Genomic DNA, 22,836 nt, shown 5'->3' on the forward strand with positions numbered 1-22,836 from the left:
ATTAATTCGTCTGCAAATAGTGCCCTGTCTCCAGATGCTGCTTCGATGCTGGAGCACTGGTTTCTTAAGGATTTAACTTTAAAGTCAAGGGCTTCCTGCACTAGGTGTTACAAATAAGTAGTGTCTTTTTCCTTTTGCTCGGAGTTTGTTCATCCAATCATATCCCAGTATGCAAATAAACCTTAGCCCTTGCAGATAAAAAGGAACAAATAAAGCCAAGTGCTCTATCAGAACTAAATCGCTGAGCCTGTCACCTGTATTTCAGGAGCTGAACCAGAAATGTTGTCCTCAGGCATGTCAGACTTACCTGTCCCACTCACCAACTTGAAGTTTCAATATACTAAGGTTAGTACAATTTGTATTTGCTTCATTGTGTCAGGTTTATAAAAACTACATTTATTTAAAGCATAAGATGTCAATTTAAGTAAACTTGTGTAAAGAGCCCTTTGCAAGTACAAAAATAAGAGGCTTGCAAAATGCAGTTCTAAATCTAGTGTCTTGACCAAATCATGAATTCTATCTCACATTGGGCAATTTTTTATAAATTTATTTCTTAAAAGTATGTTTAAGTGAGAAGCATTCTCTTCTGTGTGAAATGTTCTTGTGTCTAGATTCACTGAATTTTACTAAGCAGTTCTATTAACTTCAGCACAGCCCAGCATGCATGGGACGAGAGTAAATACTTGCTAGAGAAGCTGGAAAGAGCCAAACAAGTGGGAAATGATTTTTTTAAAGAGAAAGAAAGAAGCAGCAGCATGCTAAAGTAATATGATCTTTTTATATGTTTAACGAGTGTCAAAATCAACGGACCTAAGTCTGAGTATTGAATAGAAACTCCTGTTTCAAAAACTTCCAATGGACTTGCATTATTTAGCATGTTTTGGGAAAGAAGGAATACTTATTTATCTCTTCAGCAAAAGCTGTAGCCACTGGAGCAGATGTGTAATTATTAGCTGATAGATATAGAGAGAAACAAGAGCACAAGCCAGATCCAGACTCCAAATCCACAGCTAGGGAGAATGAGGAAATGCATCTTGTTTGGGTCGTTCAACAGGCTTTGCCTATTTCACACTGCTGAATGCCAGCTTTCCTAGCAGAGCCTAGAACTCCCAAACAAATAAGGAACAAACAAATTAATACTAGTCTCACCCAAATTACTTAAAGTTAGCTTTATGTTGTGATGGAGAAAGGAAGGTGAGAAAGGAAGTATTTCAGCTCAGGAAGAGTCATTTTGCTTTCTGAAGCAGTCAATGAAAAACAAATGAAGAACGTTATAATGTAATGATAAAATTTTACTTTTAAAGTAAAAGCCTCATTATTATTTATTTACTTTTTATTTCCTTACTTGTAACCATGGATGGTTTTGTAATCTGAAGTTCGGTTACATTCTCATTTTCATATGTGCACAAAAATGAGGAAGTCTCCCAGCCGGCTGGCTCTTCTCCTTAGGAAAGTGCCTGCAGAGATCAGATTATGCCTTTAACATGGTTAACCAGCAGCCATAACATGTCCTAATGTTTTATTTTCACAAGGTGTTATTAAAAAGGGAACATTTTTTCATTTCATTTTACTCCAAATGGGAGCGTTAAAAATGTGGTGAGTCCATACCTCCAACAGTCCCACTTGGCAAAGGTATGCCCAAAAGATAGCAAGACTCAAGACTCCAACCTTCCCAACTTTCTTGCTCCAAGTTAGTCAATCACAAGGAATTTTGATCCAAGGCACATTGAAAAATGTGTTTCATAAAGACCATAATCCTTGGCAATGACTGAATTATCCCACTACTATTTTTACAAAGAATCTTTTTTTTTCTGATGCTACTAACTGGGAAGATATTTGGTAGTCTACATGTCACATTTTTAAAAATGTGGCTTTGCAGAAATTTGTAGTCTCCTCCTACGTGCACTTCAAGGAAGCTTTCGTGTGAAATTCTCTTTAGACTTAATTAAGCTCCATTTAGTAGTTATTAATTAAGCCTGTAAGAGGCAGTACTAGACAACTGAGATGGTCGTTAAAATTTAACACACAGACACAGATCCAGTGATCCTTTAACACAGAGAGAAATTTTTAAGGTGGAAACCTCTCGTTCTCTTCAAAGTCATTACACAAGAACACCCTTTTAGGAAATGTGACTGACCTAAGAGTTCAAAGGAAGGCGAGATTCAAAGAGCAGGATTTGCTCTTGCATTTAAAAACTTTTCTGGGTAAAAATATCCAGCGCAAGTCAGGGAATTTTGATTGCTAACACATCTTCTCTATAAATCTGTTCTGCTCAGATAGCATTTTATTGTCTGACTTACTGGTTACAGCATTTTCACACTTGGAAGGACACCAGTTATGTATGTAATTAAATCTAAATGGGTGAGCTTTTTCAAATGCCTATGCATTTTCTTTTTACTGTGCCCCACTGAAGAATTGTATTGGATTTGCACTTGCAAGAGGAGTTGGAAAATGATGGTTTAATTAACATTTTCCTGGTTGCAAACCACATAAACAAAGATTTTATAGTGTCTGAGGAATTGCTGTCTATGGCTAGCCCCTAACCTCTGTATTCTTTTTCTCTTACTATGTTAATATCCTTTTTTATCATCACCAGAAGTACATTGGTCCTTGGGGCAAGGTGGAGGAAAGAGACAAGCAGGGATGAGTAACAAAAAGTTATTACAATGATGGCAGAACTGCATACTCTCAAGCTTGAGCCTGTTTTTCACCCAAACAAAAGAAGTCATTGTTGCTTATTTTTTCATGACTTATTCTCTAGCACAGTCTGATTAGTTTTTTTGTTGGGGAGGGTAAAACAGAGATCAGAGTTAAGAATTACTTTCTAAAATGATACAAAGGTTTTTAGAATTTAAAACCTCAATAACATCATTATAATTCCACATAAACTCAGGTCCCACCTCTAGCCTCGTTTGTCCTCTTTCCAACTCTAAATGAATCATACATCTACCAACTCATCTGTTTTATTGAGCCTTTAAGTGAAGAGCTTCTTTGAAAGTTATCATTGTACAAAGTGATCATTGGACAAACTATATTACCCCTCTCGGACTTGGTTTCTTTATGTGTAAAATGAGAATAATAAAGGTATCCATTTCTTAAGGTAGATGAAAGCATTAAATGAGTTTAATGCATATAAAGCACTTGAAATAGTAGTTGGCACTTGGTAAGTAACCGATTAACATTAGCTGTCCTAGGTCTATTTATTTTTCTGATTGTTTCCAGTTTTCCAGAATCTTCTTTTACTACTCAGCCTTTCCTAGAACTATTCTCATTCTCTTCTAGTCTTTTGGTCATTCTTTCTTGCACAGTCATGCCACACTTGATAAGGATCTCATTGGAGTGAAGTTCCAAGGGTTTATCCAGGATTTCAAGGGTCAAGAGTTTTCTCTTACAGAATTTCGTAATTTTGTTTTCCACTTTCCTTTCACAACACTGATTTTCTACCTTAAAAAAAAAGACATAGGCAATTCAAGAAGACAAGCTTCCTCAGAGAGGATTCAAAATTTTAAAACTGAAGTCTTAAACTTAACTTATTGAATACTAATTTGTTCATGATAGAGAGATTTTCGTCCACTAATGACATTGCATACACACATACACAGCAGGCCTGCGAGCGTGCGTGCACACACACGCAACACAGGAAACAGTTCTAGCTCAAATTCATCATGCTTACTCTCTGCCAGTACTGTTTTAAGTTCTTTATAATGATTTATTCGGTCCTCACAATAACCCTCTGAGGAGGTTACTATTTCTGTTCTGTAGGGAAGACAGATTGACAGAGTTGCTAAATCACTAGCCTGAAGCCACACAGCTACCAAGTGACAGAACTGGACTTTGAAAAAGCTAGGAGTCTGAGCACTCACACTGAGTGACTTCTCTAAGATCAGTATCATTGCTTTGGGGCAGGAAGTTGCTGGCATGTGTCCTGGTCTTTGTGTCCATTCCTAACTACTGAAGGGAACATGACCGTGAACCCCTCCAGTTGCTGCTCAGTTGTTCGCAGGTCCCCAGGAGAAAGAAAGAAAAGACAAAGCTTTCTTTTCCCAAAATTTGCTGAATAAAGAAAAGTCCATTTGAAGTTTGTGAAACTTGAATTTTCATCCAAAAGATGAATTTTTGCTAGAGAAAAGTTACAAATCATTGAATATTATGTGCTAGGCACATTGTCTCCTTATAAATTCTCACAACAAACAAATTCAGGCCACATGCATTTTTAAATCCACCATCCTCTTCACTCATTTCTCCCATCTTCTCTTCCCTTACTGAATGCCATTGGACAACCGCTCTGTGCTAGGTCTTATAGTACAAAAGGACTCATATGATTCTTGCCTCACGGGGCTTATATTCTTGGAGGGTATATGGGGTGGCATGGGGAAGAAAATAAATACGTGAATAATTTCATCACAAATATGATAAGTGTTACAAAGAAGAAAACAGGAAGCTGAGAGAATGGGAGAGGAAGATCTTCCTTTTGAGGAGATTTCAGGGAAGGTCTTTTAAGCAAGGTTTTTTTTTTTCCAAAGGAGGGACAGTTAAGGTGAGCAGAGCACAAGGTGACGTTGGAGAGCAGGAAAGAACAAAGACCCAGAGCTAACAGCACAGGCAAAGACCCTGTGACGAAGAGCTCGGTGTGTTCAAAATACTATCAAAAGCCTAATGTGGCCGTAGCAAAACGATGAAGGGAGCGAATGGATGAAATGGGACCAGAGAGAGACTACGACCAGATTGCCTGATAGATTTTATTTAAGGGAAACCACTGGGGGGTTGGGTGGTGCGGTGCTTAAAACAGGACAGGACTTATATTCAAGACAAAGCTGATGGTGCAGTGACCCTGTTTTCATTTGGGAACTCCTTTTAACTCACTTCTGACAGAAGTAATATTTGTTTGCTTTTGACTTGGAAGCAGTTGAATAAATAGCTGGATGACTGCAGGGTGTAGTGGCTTAACAAGATAACCTCAGCTTCAATTTCCAGCTCTCCCACTTAGCTAATGATATGAACTTGGCCAGGCTTCTAATCTTGAGTTTCGGTTGGCCTGTCTGTACATTGGGAATAAGAATGACTACCTTGGAAAGTGGTTGTGAGAATTAAGGGAGGTAATTTGTGGAAAGTGCTCAGCACTTATTAATGATTTGGTTTAGGCTCCTTTTAACCCTCTTCTTCCCAAGATAAGTTCTAGAGTTCTAAAACTGATTGGTTTCAGTGCAAGTGGAATGAATACTTGAATTGCTAGTCACAGTTCAAAACTGCTTTTTTTCTATTGATCTCATTTGGAGTTCTTAATTAATCATTGGAAAGCAACTAAGGAAGATGGTACTGGTTTCCCATCTTAAAGCTTAGGTGTGCAAGCTCTTAAGTGACTTGCTGAAGGTCACACAGCTCTTAAGAGACAATAACAGAATAAACGGGATTCTGAATCTTCTAGTTTTGATCTGTTACTTTTCTACATGATTTTTCCCCCTAAACACTAAAAACAGTATGACTTGAATCTCACTGGATTGTCTCTAACAAGTGCTTTCTTTATTCTGATGTAGAGAACTGAAATTTGGTTGATGGAGGAAGAGGGGTGATTTGGACATCAGACCCCCAAACAGTAGAGAGACCCCCAAACAGTAGAGAAAATTTACTCTAGAGTGGTATTTCTTGTATTTCAATGTGCCTGTGAATCACTTAGGGCCCTGTTGACATGCAGATAGATTCTGTTGGCCTGAGGTGACATGTGAGATTCAGCACTTTTTACAGATGTCCTGGTTTTTGTCCTGCTGTTGAAGTGGGGTCTGTTGACCAACAACAACGGTCTAGACGTTTGGGGTCAACCTTATAAGTCTCACCGCCATGACCACCATCTGGTTCCTTAGGGAACCGACTTCCCATTTCTGCCAGCAACTTACGCTCACACACATCAGAAACGTGCATCTTCCCCTTCAGAAAGTGTCTGAATCGAACAAGAATTAGATTATGGCCACAAACCAGTGACAGAACTTCATGTTAATTTGGCTCCTGGGAGATAAACATTCATGAATGCGATATTTTAGCTCATCTCTTAGGAATGCCGTCCTGGCAAATTGTTTCCTAGTCTGGCACCTGTCTGGTTTCAAAAAATCTGTTCAACAAAAATACTGAAGAAAGTCACACATACCCTGAGAGAGGGTAGTATCCCCATTTCATAAGGATTATCAGCACTACAAATGTACAAAAGACTTCTTTGAACTGGACTTTACCCAATGAACTTGTTAACTACTTGCCAGAATGAGGGGGCTGAATGAAAACAAACACACAAAAACCTCTTAAAGAGTATAAGGGACAACTCACTTGAAGGGCAACCTAATGTTAAGCAAGCATTCTGAAGTGGCATGGTTGATATTACACATACCGGCATAAAAGAAACCTCACGGAAGCACAGGTATTGGTAAAATGATGATACGGTAGTCTCTAAATAGCAATTTCCTGGCTTTGGGTGATGGGGATGGCGGTTTGGGTTTACATGATGCCATTGTAACTGTGGCCAGATACATTACATATGTACCAGATATCATGGCAACAGAGACAGAGCGAAGTCCAAAAGATCATGAGCAATAATTGCCTTATTATTCAACATTTAACTAAAATCCACTACTAATAAGCATACTAGGAAAGTAAATACTTACACAAAGCTTGATTCCATCACATGGATATATTCTGAGGATGTATGTGAGGGGGTATGTGTGTGTTTGTGTGTGTATATATCATAGACCCCCACAAACAGAGGAAAAGAAATGTAAAGCATTTCTAATATTTGGTTTTTTTATCTTATGTCTACCTGATGCCTTTATTGTAATGTTGGAATTGTTAAAGGGAATTTGTTAGCTGGGAATCTGCACAAATGGTGCAGATCTTAAACCTGCCTGAACAAACTACAGTGGTACCTCAGTACTCGTCCTTAATTCATCCGGAACTCGCAACAAGTGCCGAAACTGAGAGAACCCAGTGGTGCAGCATTTTCTTTTGCGGGGCATTGTTACGCAGTGAGTCCTGAACAGGCCCCGAGTGCTGAAACATTATTTCCCTCGTCCAAGTGAGATGAGTGCAGGTGTGATGAGTTCAGAAGCCGACGAGTACCGAGGTCTGACTGTATCTCCCGCCCCAGGTCCCATGATCTTGCTCTTCGCGCTGCTCTCCCATTTCTTAGAAGTCAAAGGAGTACAAATAACAAACAATGGCATTAGGCCCTACAGTTTGCACTTTAGAAGGAAGAAGGCTTACATGTAAGTATTGTATTATTAGATGTTGATATTGTTAAGTATTAAATACATACAGAACTTTCTGGTGCTTCTATCTCTTACCTCTTTAATACAGGGTACATATGATGTACAGAAATTGTTGACAAAAGTTTTTGTCGCCTGTGGGACATAGTGAAGATGTGGCTTAAAATAGAAATGCTTTGCTTTATCCTTGAGTTAAAAAGTCTTTAGAGGTTTTTCAAACAACAAGAAAAAAAGAATACACATTCACGCCATTGGAGTCAGACTATAATATAGAACAGAAATGAAAGGAAAATTGTATTTCTCCTCTTTTTGTCTTGGTCACTTTCTCATTTTGTTTTCATTCCTTTTACTGCAGTTAAACATTTTCCTCCCATCTGTTATTTCCTCCTTAATTTCCTTTTAGATTTTTTTTTTACTCTGAGCCTCAACGTGTAGCTTTGCTGCCTTGGGGTTTAGGTTGAAAGTGGTTGCCAGAGATCTAACTTTGATTCTTTTAAATGTTTCACTTCCCCACCTGATTTTGGTTCAGTCTCTTATTCAACCCATGTCTTATTTTTTCTGCCCCTCTTCCAAAGTCTTTTTTTTTACCCTGCCTAAAGCTGCTGAGAAAAGGTCTACACATTTACAACACCCATCACTTCCTGTATGTTTATAACAACACCCATCACTTGACACGCTGTGGCCAGGGCTCTCAGGTTTGGAAATTCCCACAGGTAACAAATAAAGAAATCACATCACTTTTCACACCCTTGGCATATCTTCAAACAAACAAACAAACAAACAAACACTTTGTGTACCTAAAATGTTCCCTGTTACATCTCTGCTACCAAGAAAGCCTGGGCCTCCCTCACAGGATCTGGAGACACTGGCCCAGTTCAAGCCCTTGGATTCAGAGATAATGTGACTTGTGGGGCTCAGGGAAAATGGTGAAGGGATTAAGGAAAAAAAAAACCCTGAACCAGAGGGAAAGAGGGGTGGTGGCGGTGGGGGGGGGGGGGGGGGCAGGGGAGACCATAAATGCTGATGGAAGGAGATTTGGGGTGGTGAACACACAACACAATATCCAGATGGTGTATTGTAGAATGGCACACTGGAAACCGATAAAATTTTATTAACCAGTGGCATCCCACAAAAACACACACAGATAATGTGAAGAATGTAAATACAGGGCACCCCGAATATCTGTCTGCTGGAGGGAATCAGAGGCTCTCTCCCCTTTAAGCCAACAGGCTTTAAAATCTTACATCAACAGCTAAGGCTAATAGGTTTTATTTTGCCTGTTAACCATATTTAGCTTGATCCAAGCCAAAAATATTTCGAGAAAAAGACTTATTAATTTAGAATTAGAACTTTATACCAAACACATTAAGACATAATAACTTTTACTTGGAAAAGCTATTTTTAATGACTTGGACACTAAAATGCATTTAGAAAAGAGCCACTTTTTTGTTTAATTGAAGGTCATATTATGCATCCCTTAAAATCTGACATCAAACATTTAAAGAGTAAAATCAATTTTTAAGTTGCCTCCACATTGCCATTGATTGTTTCCCCATATAAGAAGCACTCAAAGTCCAAGGGGATGCGTGGACATCTATAATTTCCAATCAATATTGTGAACTTCACATTGAAGTCTACTTTATTTATATACATTATTCACAATTAGTCTGAGTTTGAAATTTATAATTAGAACGTAGCTAATGTAATGGTTAAATAGGACTGAAGAATATATTTTTACTTACTTTCATAGCCTGATCCCATTTCCTCTGAACTTACTAAAGGCAAATAACAAATGTAGAATGAACAAAGGGAGGGAAATGACAGAGCCTTTCAACAGGCCTAAATGTATTTCATAATTATTATAATAAACATTTGTTAGCTTATCATTGTTCATATCCAGCAGCTTTCCCTTATCCATGGTTTTGCTTTTTGCAGTTTCAGTTACCCTTGGTCAACTGCATCCAGAAGTATCACACGGGAAATGCCAGAAGTAAACAATTTGTATGTTTCCAATTTTGAGCCATTCTCAGTAGCTGCCCTGCTCTGAACCACCCAGATTGCAAATCATCCCTTAGCCTAGCTTCCCCACACTACACACTCCCGCCCCGTTAGTCCCTTAGTAGCTACTGGGTTATGAGATCAAACATTAAAGAGATCTCTGCATTTGTGTTCCAGTAGTGCTTATTTTACTTAACAGTGACACTTTCACATCAGTTTTAGTACAGTACATTGTTATCATGTTTCTCACTCTGGGATCAAGGTCCACCGCACAATGGCTTCATTTTAGTCATCAGGACTCATGTATGACTTTTATTGCACTACAACTCTCAGTTCAGGGAGAATGTCTTGACTGTGTTGCAAATGTCCCAGTAGTGTGCCCTCTCTGTGCTCACGGTTTTCCCTTTTCCACCAATCCGATTCTACCCTCCTAGCCCATGCCCCTCTCTTCCTTGACTGCAGCTCTGTAATTTACTAACTAACCCACTGCTTTGGTTATTTTACCTTACAACCTTCAGTTCTTTATTGGCTGCTCTTGATATAAATATACTCTCTTCTTAGATTATAAACTCCCTGAGAGAAGGGGTCACGGCACACTCATCTCTCATTTTCCACAGTACCTTCCAAATAATGAGACGTGTTTACTCATTATTTGATGAATATTTTTCTGATAAAAAAGTGACCATTTGGAGTATGTGAATATAAATATAAATTCAAACAAAGGTTGAGTTCACCGCATTCTCCTATCTAAAAAGATTAAAGCTGAATAATGCAGAGCCGTTGCTATTCATTTGGGGTCATCTCTGACTGGTCTCATCAATTGCCCGAAGGCTGCCAGATAAACTTGCCTTCTCCTTTTAGGTGAATGTTCATTTACAAAACATTCATTGGCTTTAGTTTGAAAGGGGAGTTTTATATACATCTTAGAGAAGAGCCTGATCATGAAACTAGATGGTAAATACGTATTGTAATGGTTCTTTCTCACCAAGAGAGATTATATGGAGGGAGTAAAATAAGCTTTACTATATCAAGAGTATATTATTGAGAACTAGAAACTTCAAATTATCACAGACCTGGGAGGAGTCGAGTAAGAACTGCAAAGCTTCAGCTGCAAACAAAAATCTAGAGATGCGTTTTTCAAGAAATTTGAAAAGAGTTCATTCAGCTAACAATTTGCAATCTGGGAAACATAGTCCTCAATATGAACTGAGAATATATTTCAAAATGGAGGGATTAGGGCAGAGTTTATAAAGGCAAGAGTTGCACAGAGCTGGTGATCAAAGAGATGGGTTGCTGGGGTAAACAAGATCATAAACTTGCATTACGTGTTTTCTGATTGGGGGAGCAACTAGACTTTCAATGCTTGGCTGACTCAGTGATGGAGCAAGTGAAGTTGTAAGGTGGGAACAATGGGTAATATATGATTAAGCATTTATCAAGTCCTGGTTTCAGCCCAGACCTATAGAACAAAACGGCCGTCTTTGATCACACAATTACAGTACAGGGAGTATTATTTAACAAAGAAGCAAGGAGTTCAATTTATCAAATAGCACAATCAGTACAGGAGTGGGGGGAAGGGATCTGGCTCTGCAGGCAGTTCCAGAGCCTGAAAGGGCAAAGTTATGCTCTGCAAGCAGCTTTGGAGCTCAAGCTGCAAAAATTCTAAGTTGGGGGCCACAAGTTATGGTACAAAAGTTCTCACACCACAGCCTAATAAAATAAAATTAATTCTATATCTTGTTTTTATTCAGTTTTTGGCAAAATTATACATAGAAGGGTGGAGTTTAGGGTATATATCTGACAAGGTGAGACATGAGCTCTCTTTATTTTTTTAAGATTTTATTTATTTATTTTTAGAGAGCAGGGAAGGGGGGAGAAAGAGAGGGAAAGAAACACTGATATGCACGAGATACATAGATTGGTTGCCTCTGGTGGGGACCTCGCCTGCAACCCAGGCATGTGCCTTGACTGGGAATCAAACTGGTCACCCTTTGGCCTCAGGCTGGCACTCCATCCACTGGACCACACCTGCCAGGGTAAGCTCTCTTAGTTTAAAAGCTATAAAGTCTAAAGAGATAATAATATCTTTAAGGCAGAAGGAAGGGAGAATTCAAATCTGTGAATGAATTTATTGTGAGTTTTGTAAGACTGGCTAAAAAAATCTAGGGCAAGTACCATGATGCCTTTAGTTTTTTTGGTTGGAATTAGATGAGTTGATACATGGATTCTACCTCGAATACAAAGCGGAAAATAATGAGTACTTTCATCGTAAGATACTAAATTACTATGTTAGAAAGTGGGGGAAAAGAAGTTAAATCAAACTAGACCAACTAGTAAAATTATGACATTTTCAGGACAGTCTGAGGTATGAGTAGAAGAAAACAGTAAAACTCCAGGCTGAGGAACAGCATGAATGACACGTGTGAACAGAGGGCATGATGGTCAATTGAGACAGTGGAATGAGGCTGAAACAAAGGTAAACTGAGGAAATAATAGGATGAAAGTCTGGAAGAGCCAGATCATAAGCTACCTTATTATTATGCTAAGGAATTTGTGACCTGAACCACCTACTGTGTTTTGCCAAGTATAATGTACACATTTTGCCCAAATTTTTGAGGGAAAAATAAGGATGTGCATTATACATGGGTAAGTACTTTGTATCTATGTGAATGTTTTTAATTCTTTTATTTATGCTTGTGCATTAAGTAACTCTAGAAAACAATAATGATAACCATATGTAAAATAATATCCTGGAATATGTTCATTGGTTTTGTTTCTAAATATAAATCAATAAAAATCAAATTGAAAAGTTAAAACAAAAGACTTGTTTTCTGGAAGTTTGGGTCAAAACATGAGTGTGCAGTATGCATGAGAGTGCATTATAGGGAACAAAATCTGAACTGGGTTGACTTAGGAAGATTATGGTGATGGTGAGAATTAAATTTCAGTTAGGCAAAGGTCGAGGGGCAGGGAGAACAAGGAGAGGTTCTTTATGATACTATAGAACAATGTCATACAGAAAGATAACTATAAACTGTATTTCCCATTAACAGGAGAAGGAAAGTGTGTGTATGTGTGGTGTGTGTGATGGAGAGAAAGGAATGTGCATGAGCAAGCTTTAGGACTTTAGTTTAGTTTAGAGCAGCATAAAGTGAGAGATGACAGTGAACTGTATTTGGGGCAAAATGATTAAGGTGTTTCCCAGTCATCCCCTGGGAAGAAAAATACAAAGGTAAAGGCTAGAGATGCATAAAAGAAGCGCTCTTTAACAGTAATTACCGGATTCTATGAAACTCACGTTTGATAGCTAGAATGCTGATTCACACGAAAAGACATTGGGCAAGTCAGGATTTTAATCTGAATTTATTTTACTTCCAATTGAATTAAGATGCCAATGTTTTCTTCATGAAGACTTCTAGGAATTTTAAGGTCCTCATCTGTATTCCATTCCCCTATCAGAGAAACAAGAATTTTCTTGATACTTCTATCTTTTCTGAACCTCCTTATATGTATCTTTGTACATCAAGTCTGTTCGCCGGAACTGCTTTGCACTTCCCCCCGCTTGTGCATTCATGCCCACAGCATTCTCCTGTCAGTTTTAGGCCAGCATAGCAATTGTTTTCGACTCCTCTAAATACATAGGTTTTGTCTTATGAATAATTGTAGTGATATGAACAGGCAAATAAGGCTCCTCCTTCCCCTTGTTTATTTATTCATTTTTTAGCAAATCACAAAATAATGCAACCATGTACAGAATATTATAGGTCTTAGTAGTATCTAGTAACTGGATTGTAGGTTCAGCAATTCAATTTTAAGTTATGTACTCAAGAATACTAGGGTTAAAATCACTTGAAGGCTGAGAGTTCGTTGCATGAACGAACGTTGAAGATGAACCAAAAAACCAGAAACACAGTCCTTACCTTATCTTACAGCACAGCTTAGGAAGGAAAGCAAACATTTAAAAATGGCTTTTTAAGAAATGTAATAAATTTTACAATAGAAGTGTAGAAGATCAGGGAGGTATTTTTGAGAACAGGCTGTCAAAATATTCCTGTAAGTCACAGATTATAGAATTAATTACACTTAAACTGTCAGTGATACATGACAATCTTCATTTTATTAATTTGTCTAGATTTTATGCTATGTTATAAACATTGCACAGTGGAATAGCCAAGTTAGTGCAAATCGTAGGATAAGCTGCTTTTACCCAAATATATACAATATAATTCATTAAACTAAAAGTATGTAATTTTGCTATCTGCCACTGGAAAAATTTTAATAGCTAAGCAATTTTTGTTTAGAATACCAACTGAGTTAAATGTTGGTGGGCAATGTTTGAATACATTCCCCCTCAGGGTTGCACTCTTAACAACTTATCCTTAAATAAGTTAGAGGTGTCGGAATTAAGATATCTAGTATAAATCCAGTGCATTTGTCACTCACCATTTAAAACTACATATATTGACTACCTGTGGTTTAAAATTAAATAAACTAGTTTGTGTTATAAAAGTAAATTGAACAGAAAGTTGCATTACATAACATTCAACACTTACACTTACTTTTTATTTCAATAATAAATAAGAAAAAGGAGAATAACAAGAAATAATGGGATGGAGGGAGAGAGAAGACATTCTAGCTTTTGTCTAATACAGAGCATAACTCAACCATTATTAAACAAGTACTTCCTAATGGGTTTCATTGAATATTTTTACTTTAGTAAAAGGTAAATGAGATATTAAAACTCTAGTAGGCTCCATAATGAAATGCAAACTTAGAGCTACAAAAGCTGAAACTTAATCCCTAGTTAATGTGGCTCAGTGGATTGAGTGCTGGACAGTGAACCAAAGGGTGACGGGTTCGCTTCCCAGTCAGGGCACAGGACTGGGCTGTAGGCCAGGCCCCAGGAGGTGGCCCAGGAGAGGCAACTACACATTGAGGTTTTTTTTTGCTCCCTCTCTTTTTCCCTCCCTTCCCTCTCTCCAAAAATAAATAAAATCCTTTTAAAAAGTTGAAACTCATTTAAAAGTGATATATAATTTTAAATATTTTTAAATATTTTATATTTAAGTATAAATATTTGTATTCTTTTATTGTGTACACAGAACAAAATTCCATATTTTCTAGATCCCTTGGTGGTTTGTTTGTTTGTTTGTTTGTTTATTTATTTGAGGGAAGGGAAAGAAAGGGAGGGAGAAAGAGAGGGGGAGAAACATTGATGTGAGAGAGAAACATTGGTCACTGCCTGTCACATGTGCTCTGACCATGGACCAGACTGGCAGCCCAGGCATGTGCCCTGGCAGGGAGTCAAACCAGTGACCTTTTGCTTTGCGGGATGATATCCAACCAACTGAGCCCCGCCAGTCAGTCAGGTCCCCCTTGGTGGTTTTAGATGCTCGTCTTTTTCTCATACATACCATTGGGAAATCTAGTACCTGATTTCATCTGTGGACAAATCCATTTTAGATAATCTTTAAAAACAGAGAATTAAACCCTTACGTCTTTTGAAAAGTCAATGAGAAAAATGACCTGCTATTTTTACTAAGAAATTTTTGTTTAGCCGCCACCCGTATCCAAACTACCTTTAAAACAGTAACAGTAAATAAACAGTAAAACAGTAAATAAAGGATCAGAAAATGGTCAGTTATGACTGATGGCAATAAGTCATCAGTTGCCCAAAATGAGCATCTTCAGAATCTGAAGTGGAAAATAGAGACAGTGATTCACAAAGACCCAGCCCACTGAAGCTTCTGCTCGTGCCTCAAACTCATAATTATTTCAGATAAAAGCATCCTTTTCTACATTGTTTTTGCCAGTTTGTATTTTCCAGTACTGAAATGACCTTAGTGTAATTTAAAAGTATTATTCATTTTAATATGTGTATGTGTGTGTGTGTAAAATGTCCTCAACATACAAAAAAAACCTTGGCGTTGAGGGGCTGTTCATAAGGAAAGTAAGTTTGTAACAGGCTCACTTAGGCATTCTGCAATCCATGTTTTTTAGTTTAACTTTTATAAAAAATTTCTCAGATTTGCTGCATATTTAAATGACTGTTTCCCTACTCTCCACAGATATTCATAAACAATGAATGGCATAATTCAGTGAGTGGCAAGAAATTTCCTGTCTTTAATCCTGCGACTGAGGAGAAACTCTGTGAGGTAGAAGAAGGAGATAAGGTGAGTGTCCTAACACTAGTTACATTTTATGCCAGGCTTTTGCTTGTTCCTCACCGTTCTGAGCCATCCTATTGTAAGTTCAAGCAGACATGACAAGAGAATACAGTTTCTGGGGCTGCCTGGGGAATTTTCTCTGTACATGAAGGGCACTCAGAGGCAGGTGATGATGGTGAGCCTCTGCTGTGGGTGTTGTGGTGATTTGGTGTCATATTATTTTGTCTTGTTTTTCAATCGAAATAGTCTCCAGATTTATTGTACCCATAGACTGTACATGAAATGAATAATAGTGTATGTAAAAGCCAAGAAATTCTTTATTCATATAAAATTGTTCTCTCTCTGAAGTTGTACAATGAAACTAAAAGAATACTTCACAAAGGACTTTTAGAATAATATATTGCTAAGTTGTTTTATTAGAAGTTATTAAATTAATACTTATTAGTATCTTTAATATTAAAATTTTTTAAAGATTTTATTTATTTATTTTTAGACAGTGGGGAATGCAGGGAGAAAGAGAGCGAGAGAAACATCAATGTGTGGTTACCTCTCACACGCCCCCTACTGGGGACCTGGCCCACAACCCAGCCATGTGCCCTGACTGGGAATCAGTGACCCTCTTGGTTTGCAGACTGGCATTCAGCCCACTGAGCCACACCAGCCAGGGCTTTAATATTGAATTTTAAAAATGAATTAAATTGAGTCACAAATTAAAAGTGTTGTTGCTCTCTCACTGGTAATACTAACAACAAATAGCAACTTTAATTTTGTGATTTAAAAAATTCTAAATGTTGTTTTAATTTGCTACTCAAAGCCACTCTGTCCGGGAGGTGCTCTTTCCAACCACTTTCAGAAATGATGATGTAAGAGCCAAATATAGAGGTGGAGTAATTTACTCAAGGTGACATTGCTAATAAATAATGAAATCAGCATTCAAATGTTGTCCTTTGATCCAGAACTTGTGAGTGGCAGAGCTACTGCCTTACTTTGTAATTATTATAAAAGTAACATAGGGTAATTTAAATAGCCTAGGGAATGAGGAGAGTAAAAGCCTTCAGAATTTTTATCTGAACACATACCTTAAAAGATGTATGTGTTCACAGTCTAATTTGAAATGATTTTCTGGTCGTGAGTTGTCAAGCTTTAAATTTCTGTCATGTAAGATATAAAGAGGTAATTATTTTTTTCTGCATGAAAAGACAACTGGGAGATGAGGTCAGCAAAACCCCAGGATAATACCATTCATGACACCATATTCAGTTCAGTCGCCACAGTGATTCCTGCTACATCGAGTGTGCATTCTTTCATTTCCTCCTCCCTAATCAGTGAGACCACTAACCTCCCAGTACTAAACCTTGCAAGCCTATTCCAAGATAGTGATAAACCTGAGGGGCTCTTCTGGGTTTAGGGAGGGCCCTGAATTCAGGTGGCAGTCTTACGTGTACAAGTGACCCATGCCTTTAGGTGAGGAGCACAGAATTTAGGTAGAAGCGTCCACAGTTTAAGAAATAGAGGTAGAATGGAGTGGAGACTGCTTTCAGAATTCATTCCTTCAAGGGCTTCTCGCTGCCTCGGGGGAAGAAAATAAAGCCTCATTTCTGGCCTCCATCGCAGCCCACCCCATCCCCCACTCAGTGGAAGAGTTCCAGCTTCATCATTTTCAGCATGATCCCCCAAACACCACATGCTGGTCATTGCTTCTGTGCCACAGCTGCGGTGTGGTCCTTAGGACCTTGTTTTAATCGTCATCTTTAGTAAGACAACAGAAGTTCTACATTTGTATTTACCATGTTTGAGCTTCTGTTCCTTTCTGGGTAAAATGGAGGTATTGTAGGGTCCTACCCACTCCTGGTGTTTGGTTCGATCATTCTACAGTGGGGCCTGAGAATTTGTAGTTCTGATAACTTCTCAGGTGATGCCAATATTGCTGTTTGGGGTAAGGGAGAGGAATATATTTAAGAGCCTTATCTAAGGTATTGAACCACATATTATGTCTCCTCTCAGGTGTTAGCATTTAATAAGGGGCATGTTCACTGACAGGTGAAAAAGTTAGTGATTGGAAAGAGTGATTATGTCACTAAGCTGTGATAATCACTCTGCACCTCTAAAAACAATTATAAGACCATACTCAGGCAGAGAAATACCGATGACACCTGGCAACATGTTCTGGAAGACTCACTCAGAAGTCTGTGTGTCCTGTGAGCCATTCCTAGAAATTAAAAAAAAAAAAAATTCTTTACCTTCCACCAAGAGAAATCATTTTTATCAGAGACTTCTAGAGATGTGCACAGCACTATGTTACCTCAAATATCTGTCTAGTTGCTTGAGTGGCTCTGTCAGCCCTGGGGGAGGTGGGAAAAACGGTAAAGGTCAAGGTAAGGGCACAACTGAGCCCCTGACAGCTGCCTACTCCTTCTCTCCGGAGGTACAAATGCTGCTCAGGAGGTTTTTGCAGTTGGCAAGAAACAAAAGAAAAAAATGCTCTGGGCCTAGACATCTCACTTTGCCACTCACTGGCTTTTGGGTTCAGTTTCAACCGGTAAAACAAATCTGAGCCTGGAATCCCAGTAGAAATCTTGTCAGGCGATCTGAGGTCTTCTTGGCCTTGTTAGTGGGATTTACTTTCTTCCTCAAGTGCCGTGAGGGCGAGCTGATGATCATGCCAGAAGCTGTAAAACCATTTGTCATTTATTTGCTTTGTGTTTATTGATGATTGCTCCTATTCAGAGGAGAGCAGGAAACCTATGCAAGTGTTGATCAAGGACGTTCATTCACGTCCAGCGAAGCTATAAATCATGTCATAATACTAATCACGTTGGCTGATACCTGACACTCAAGTTAAATGGCCTATGATCTAAAATACCCCTGGTTGACAACCGCTGAACATGCAGCACTCTTGTCATCATATTCTTTTTTGAAATGATCTACTAGCATTTGTTTTTAAGTAATTATTGCTGTTTTCACAAGCTGGGTGACAAAAAAGTGGTAACTTCTAACATTGCTTTGAGAAAGGCAGAAATCTACAAAATTGTATAGAGTAAACCTAATATTCTGGGACTGATCCTTTAGATAATGAGCCAAGAGGTTTTAAGGACTTAATTGATGATCGGACTGAAACTAACAATGGGCTATATGCTACCTTTCAATGATATTATAAAGAAAAGAGGACTGGCAAGGACAAATGAAGGTCACGAAGCAAAGTACAGATGTAGGTGGAAACTGTTTTCTTTTCACTTCAGCGGTTCTTTTAGGCTATATGGACTAATTCTAGAAACTGCTTTTAATACTAAAGCGTGACATAACAAATACTTGCTGGAGATAAAAGTAAAAGTTCCTTAAAATAAGTGCTATGACAGGTGTAGAAGTGAAAGAGATCTAACAACTCTTCTCTCCAAATCTGAAGGAATTCAGTATGGCAACGCGTAGTCCAGAGCGATAGAAGAGTTTAGCTTTTCCGTAACTGTGCTTACGCGGCATCTGATAATTTATCACCATTTGTGTTATCTTTGCGCATTCAGCTTTGGTCCCTTACTTTAAAAAAGAACATTTTAAACCCTAAGCAGCAAAAGTGTTATTGATGGTAGCAAATCTGATTTAATGAACCAAGTTGTGGTCTGGTTAATTCAACAGTTATGACCTTGGAATATGTTTGCTGTAGAATAAAAATCCAAGAAATGCTAGTCCTGGAATTAAAAAAAGGAGACCTTTATACCTAATAGTTTTGATGAATGTAGAAGTTGTGTTATATAATTAAATCAATCAAAATGAGTTATCATTTAAATATAATACAAGCAAATTATTTTAACAAGAAGAATTTTATACAAATTCTTACCTTTTATATATAAAACCTTATATATATAAACTCTTATTATACATAAGAATTCTTATGTATATAAATTCTTATATATATTATTATATTAATGCATATAATCTTATATATTTAGTATTCTTGATTTTATAAGGAGAATCCTTATAAAAATCAATGTCACATGATGAGTTTATAAAATAGATAACAAATTATTAAATATTTATTAAATGCTAATTGTAGGCATGAAACAATAGGAAATGTTATAGCTTATAATACAGATAGCAATATATATTTGTTGCAAAAGAGATCACTATCAGCACAGTCTTTCAAAGCTATAAAACTGGGTTTCGGAGTGAGGATCGAATTTTAGTTGATGTGTTCATGCTGTGTCTCATGCCTGGTCAAACAAGAGTCTTGGTGCTTAACTACAGGAATGATTGTAAGCTTACAGAGGAGTTAGCTTAGGGTCTGGAGCTCAGTAGGCTCTTAATTAGTAGCTACTATCAAACTGGATTAGTCTGGTAAGGATTTAGGTAGATTATGGTATTTCAGCTGGCTCTTAAAGAATATATAGGACTTTGAAAGTAAAAGGGGTGTGCTGGTAGAATGTTCTAGGCCAGGAAAATTACAAAAGAGAAGGTGAGGAGTTGTGCCAGACACAGTAGAAAAAAAATGTGGACACAGTTTTGACTAGGTGAGGTGGGGCTCAAAATGTTGGACCTTGAACATCAGAAAGAGGAGTTTGGCCTTAGGACTGTACACAAGAGGGGAGCAGTTACAAATATGTGAAAAGGAAAGTGGTAAAAAAAATACTTGCAGAAGGGTAGCCTGGTAGAAATAGGCAAGACGGTTTGGAGAGAGGAAGTATGAATGAAGTTGGGAAGGCTGGCAGCAATATAAGATAATAATGGCCTAAAATAATACAGGGTCATGAAAACTGAAAGGATGAAAATATACTAGAACTGCTGAGAGTTATTTTAAGGCTATTTTGACAGTTACAACTACAATAGCAATTGCTACCATATAATGAAGACTTAACCTAATGTCTGCCACATAGAAAATACGTTCCAAGTGTTAGTGTTTAATCTTCCGAACAAGTCTATGAGGTAACTTATCCCTGTTTCAAAGATAAGAAAACTGAAGCTTAGAGACATCACATCACAATACATTGCACTTTGGAATATTTTTTTACATTTTGCAATATATTGGCGTGCTTATTGTGTTGTATATCTCTCCCATTCTGTTGGAATTTTCAAAAGGGCAATCTCTTTACATCAGCATTTCATTGTTAGCCGCTCGATGGTAAGAATGCTATAGGACATCCAAGGAGGCACACACCAAGGCACATCACAATCACATTAGCCAAAATTAAAAATAAGGAAAAAATCTTAAAAGCAGCAAGAAAAAAGGAGACAGTTACCTACAAAGGAGTTTCCATTAGACTATCAGCTACATTCTCAAAAGAAACCTTGCAGGCAAGAAGGGGCTGGAAAGAAGTATTCCAAGTCATAAAAGGCAAGGACCTACGTCCAAGATTACTGTCTCCAGCAAAGCTATCATTTACAATGGAAGGGCAGAAAAAAGTACTTCCCAGATAAGGTCAAGTTAAAAGAGTTCATCATCACCAAGCCCTTATTATATGAGATGTTAAAGGAACTTATCTAAGAAAAAGATAAAAATATGAACAGTAAAATGACAATGAGCTCACAGTTATTAACAACCAAACCTAAATAAATAAATAAAACTAAGCAAACAACCAAAACAGAGACAGCATTACAGAAATGGAGATCACATGGAAGGTTATTAGTGGGGGGGTGGGATGGGGAAAAAAAGAATGCTATAGAACAGAGAATTTAGGAGATTTTAGAGGGTTGGATAGAGGGATGGATGGGTGATTGGATGACTGAAAGCTTACGTAGCTAATGTGTGAGGAACCAGAATTCACACCTGGGTCGTCTTGTTTCAAAGCTGCACAGTAATCACCATTACTCTCTTTCTGTGCCTGCAAGACAGAATGTAAGATGTGAGGGAAGTAGAAGCATGATTCAAAGGACATGACCAAAAGAATGTCTTTATTTATAGCAGCATTCTTCAGGGATATACTTCCCAGGTGGCAGAGTTACCTGTCTTGAAGCAAGTTTTTCCAGAGCCTAGAGTGTCTATGAAAAACCATATTTGGCTAAGGGTGATGGCAAAACACTAAGCAGAAGGGTCCAAATGAAAGCTGTGTCACACAGACCTGCTTAAACACATCGCAGTATACATTTTATAAGCTATGGTATCCACGTAGCATGCTGACAATTTCAGGTTCTTGTGGTTTACTTTTTTTATTTTCCAACAGTGCTCTCCAAATATAACTTGGAAAAGGTTAGAAACCATGGCATAAAACAATGTCCAGATATAAGCAATCATTGTGATTAACCGAATGCCCAAAATATCATGGTACATATATATGTTTCTCAGGAAGGGCAAGTAGTGATCCATATGTTCTATTGTATATACCCATCATTCTCTCAGGTTAGGCAGTGTTATATACAACTGTATGATGTATTATAGTGAAAGAATGTTTGCTTGTGATCTGTAAATATCATCACTTATTCAGACTACATTACACTTCTGAAATTTCTCTCTCACCCCAGATCCTCCCAGTGTGCTGATACATACTGCAAAAACATTTATTTGTTTGCATTGTAATTTGCAGGCCTGTAAGTTTAGGGTTTCTTTATTGAATACAGCCCAAGGACGAGCTCAGAAGAAGTCTGGATCAGAATCTATAGGGAGTGGAGTGGCCATGGAAAAGTATGTAACTGAGGTGGACTAGCAGGGAGGAGGAATGTTAAACCCAGTTCAGTAAGCAGTGAGAAGGCACGGAGACTAGACGGAATGTGGCATTACTTGATTATTTGACTTTTACTTGAAGTAATGCAATTTTAAGCAATACCTTATTAAAAAGAAAAACTTGACCTCTTTATCTAGATAGGGATTGAAAAAGATCTTTTTGTCCCCAGTTGGGAAATGAGAGGTTCTTATATACAGACCCTTCTCTATGCCAATTTCTCTTTTTTTAAGATTTTATTTATTTATCTTTAGAGGGGAAAGGAAGGAGAGAAGGAGAGAAATATCAATGTATGGTTGCTTCTCGTGAGTCCCCTACTGGGAACTGGCCTGCAACCCAGGCATGCCCCCTGACTGGGAATCGAACCCCGATCCCGTGGTTTGCAGGCCCGTGCTCGATCCACTGAGCTACACCAGCCAGGGCTTTCTATGCCAATTTCACTGGCTGTATGGCTCTGTGCCCTTTTTCCACTTCACAAGAGGAATGAACAACCTGTTTATATGGTTTCTTCTTCTACAGCAAAGCCAAGTTCTCATTCGCCCTTCGTCAGGTTCTTTATGAGAGAGTGCACAGGTCATAGAGTCACCAGAAGTTACAGAAGATAGTCACTCTTTTAGATCTTGGGAAAGATCTAAAAGAGCTGGGAAAACCGCATCATCCATGGGTTAGGATGCCGTGGCGAAGAACCGAGTCTCTCCTGTCACACTGGCTCTGTGTTCAGCTACCGATCGCGGGCAAACCTCCTCCCTTCTCTCTTGGCTTCATTTTCTTCATCTGTAAAGT

At 38.1% G+C, this 22,836-nt stretch overlaps 1 protein-coding gene across 1 annotated transcript in view; it reads left to right on the forward strand.

The window, feature by feature from the left end:
* Nucleotides 1-206: 206 nt before the first annotated feature.
* The window catches only part of ALDH1A1 (aldehyde dehydrogenase 1 family member A1), a 54,025-nt gene continuing 31,395 nt past the window's right edge, over nucleotides 207-22,836 (forward strand). The window contains exons 1-2 of the mRNA XM_037061670.1: nucleotides 207-345; nucleotides 15,311-15,415. Coding sequence (XP_036917565.1) covers nucleotides 280-345; nucleotides 15,311-15,415 — 171 coding nt within the window. The 5' untranslated portion in view covers nucleotides 207-279. The remainder of the gene's footprint in view (nucleotides 346-15,310; nucleotides 15,416-22,836) is intronic.

Source organism: Sturnira hondurensis, unplaced genomic scaffold (assembly GCF_014824575.4).
Source record: "Sturnira hondurensis isolate 20B ecotype Veracruz unplaced genomic scaffold, ASM1482457v3 Scaffold0013515, whole genome shotgun sequence".
NCBI classification, from domain to species: Eukaryota; Metazoa; Chordata; class Mammalia; order Chiroptera; family Phyllostomidae; genus Sturnira; species Sturnira hondurensis.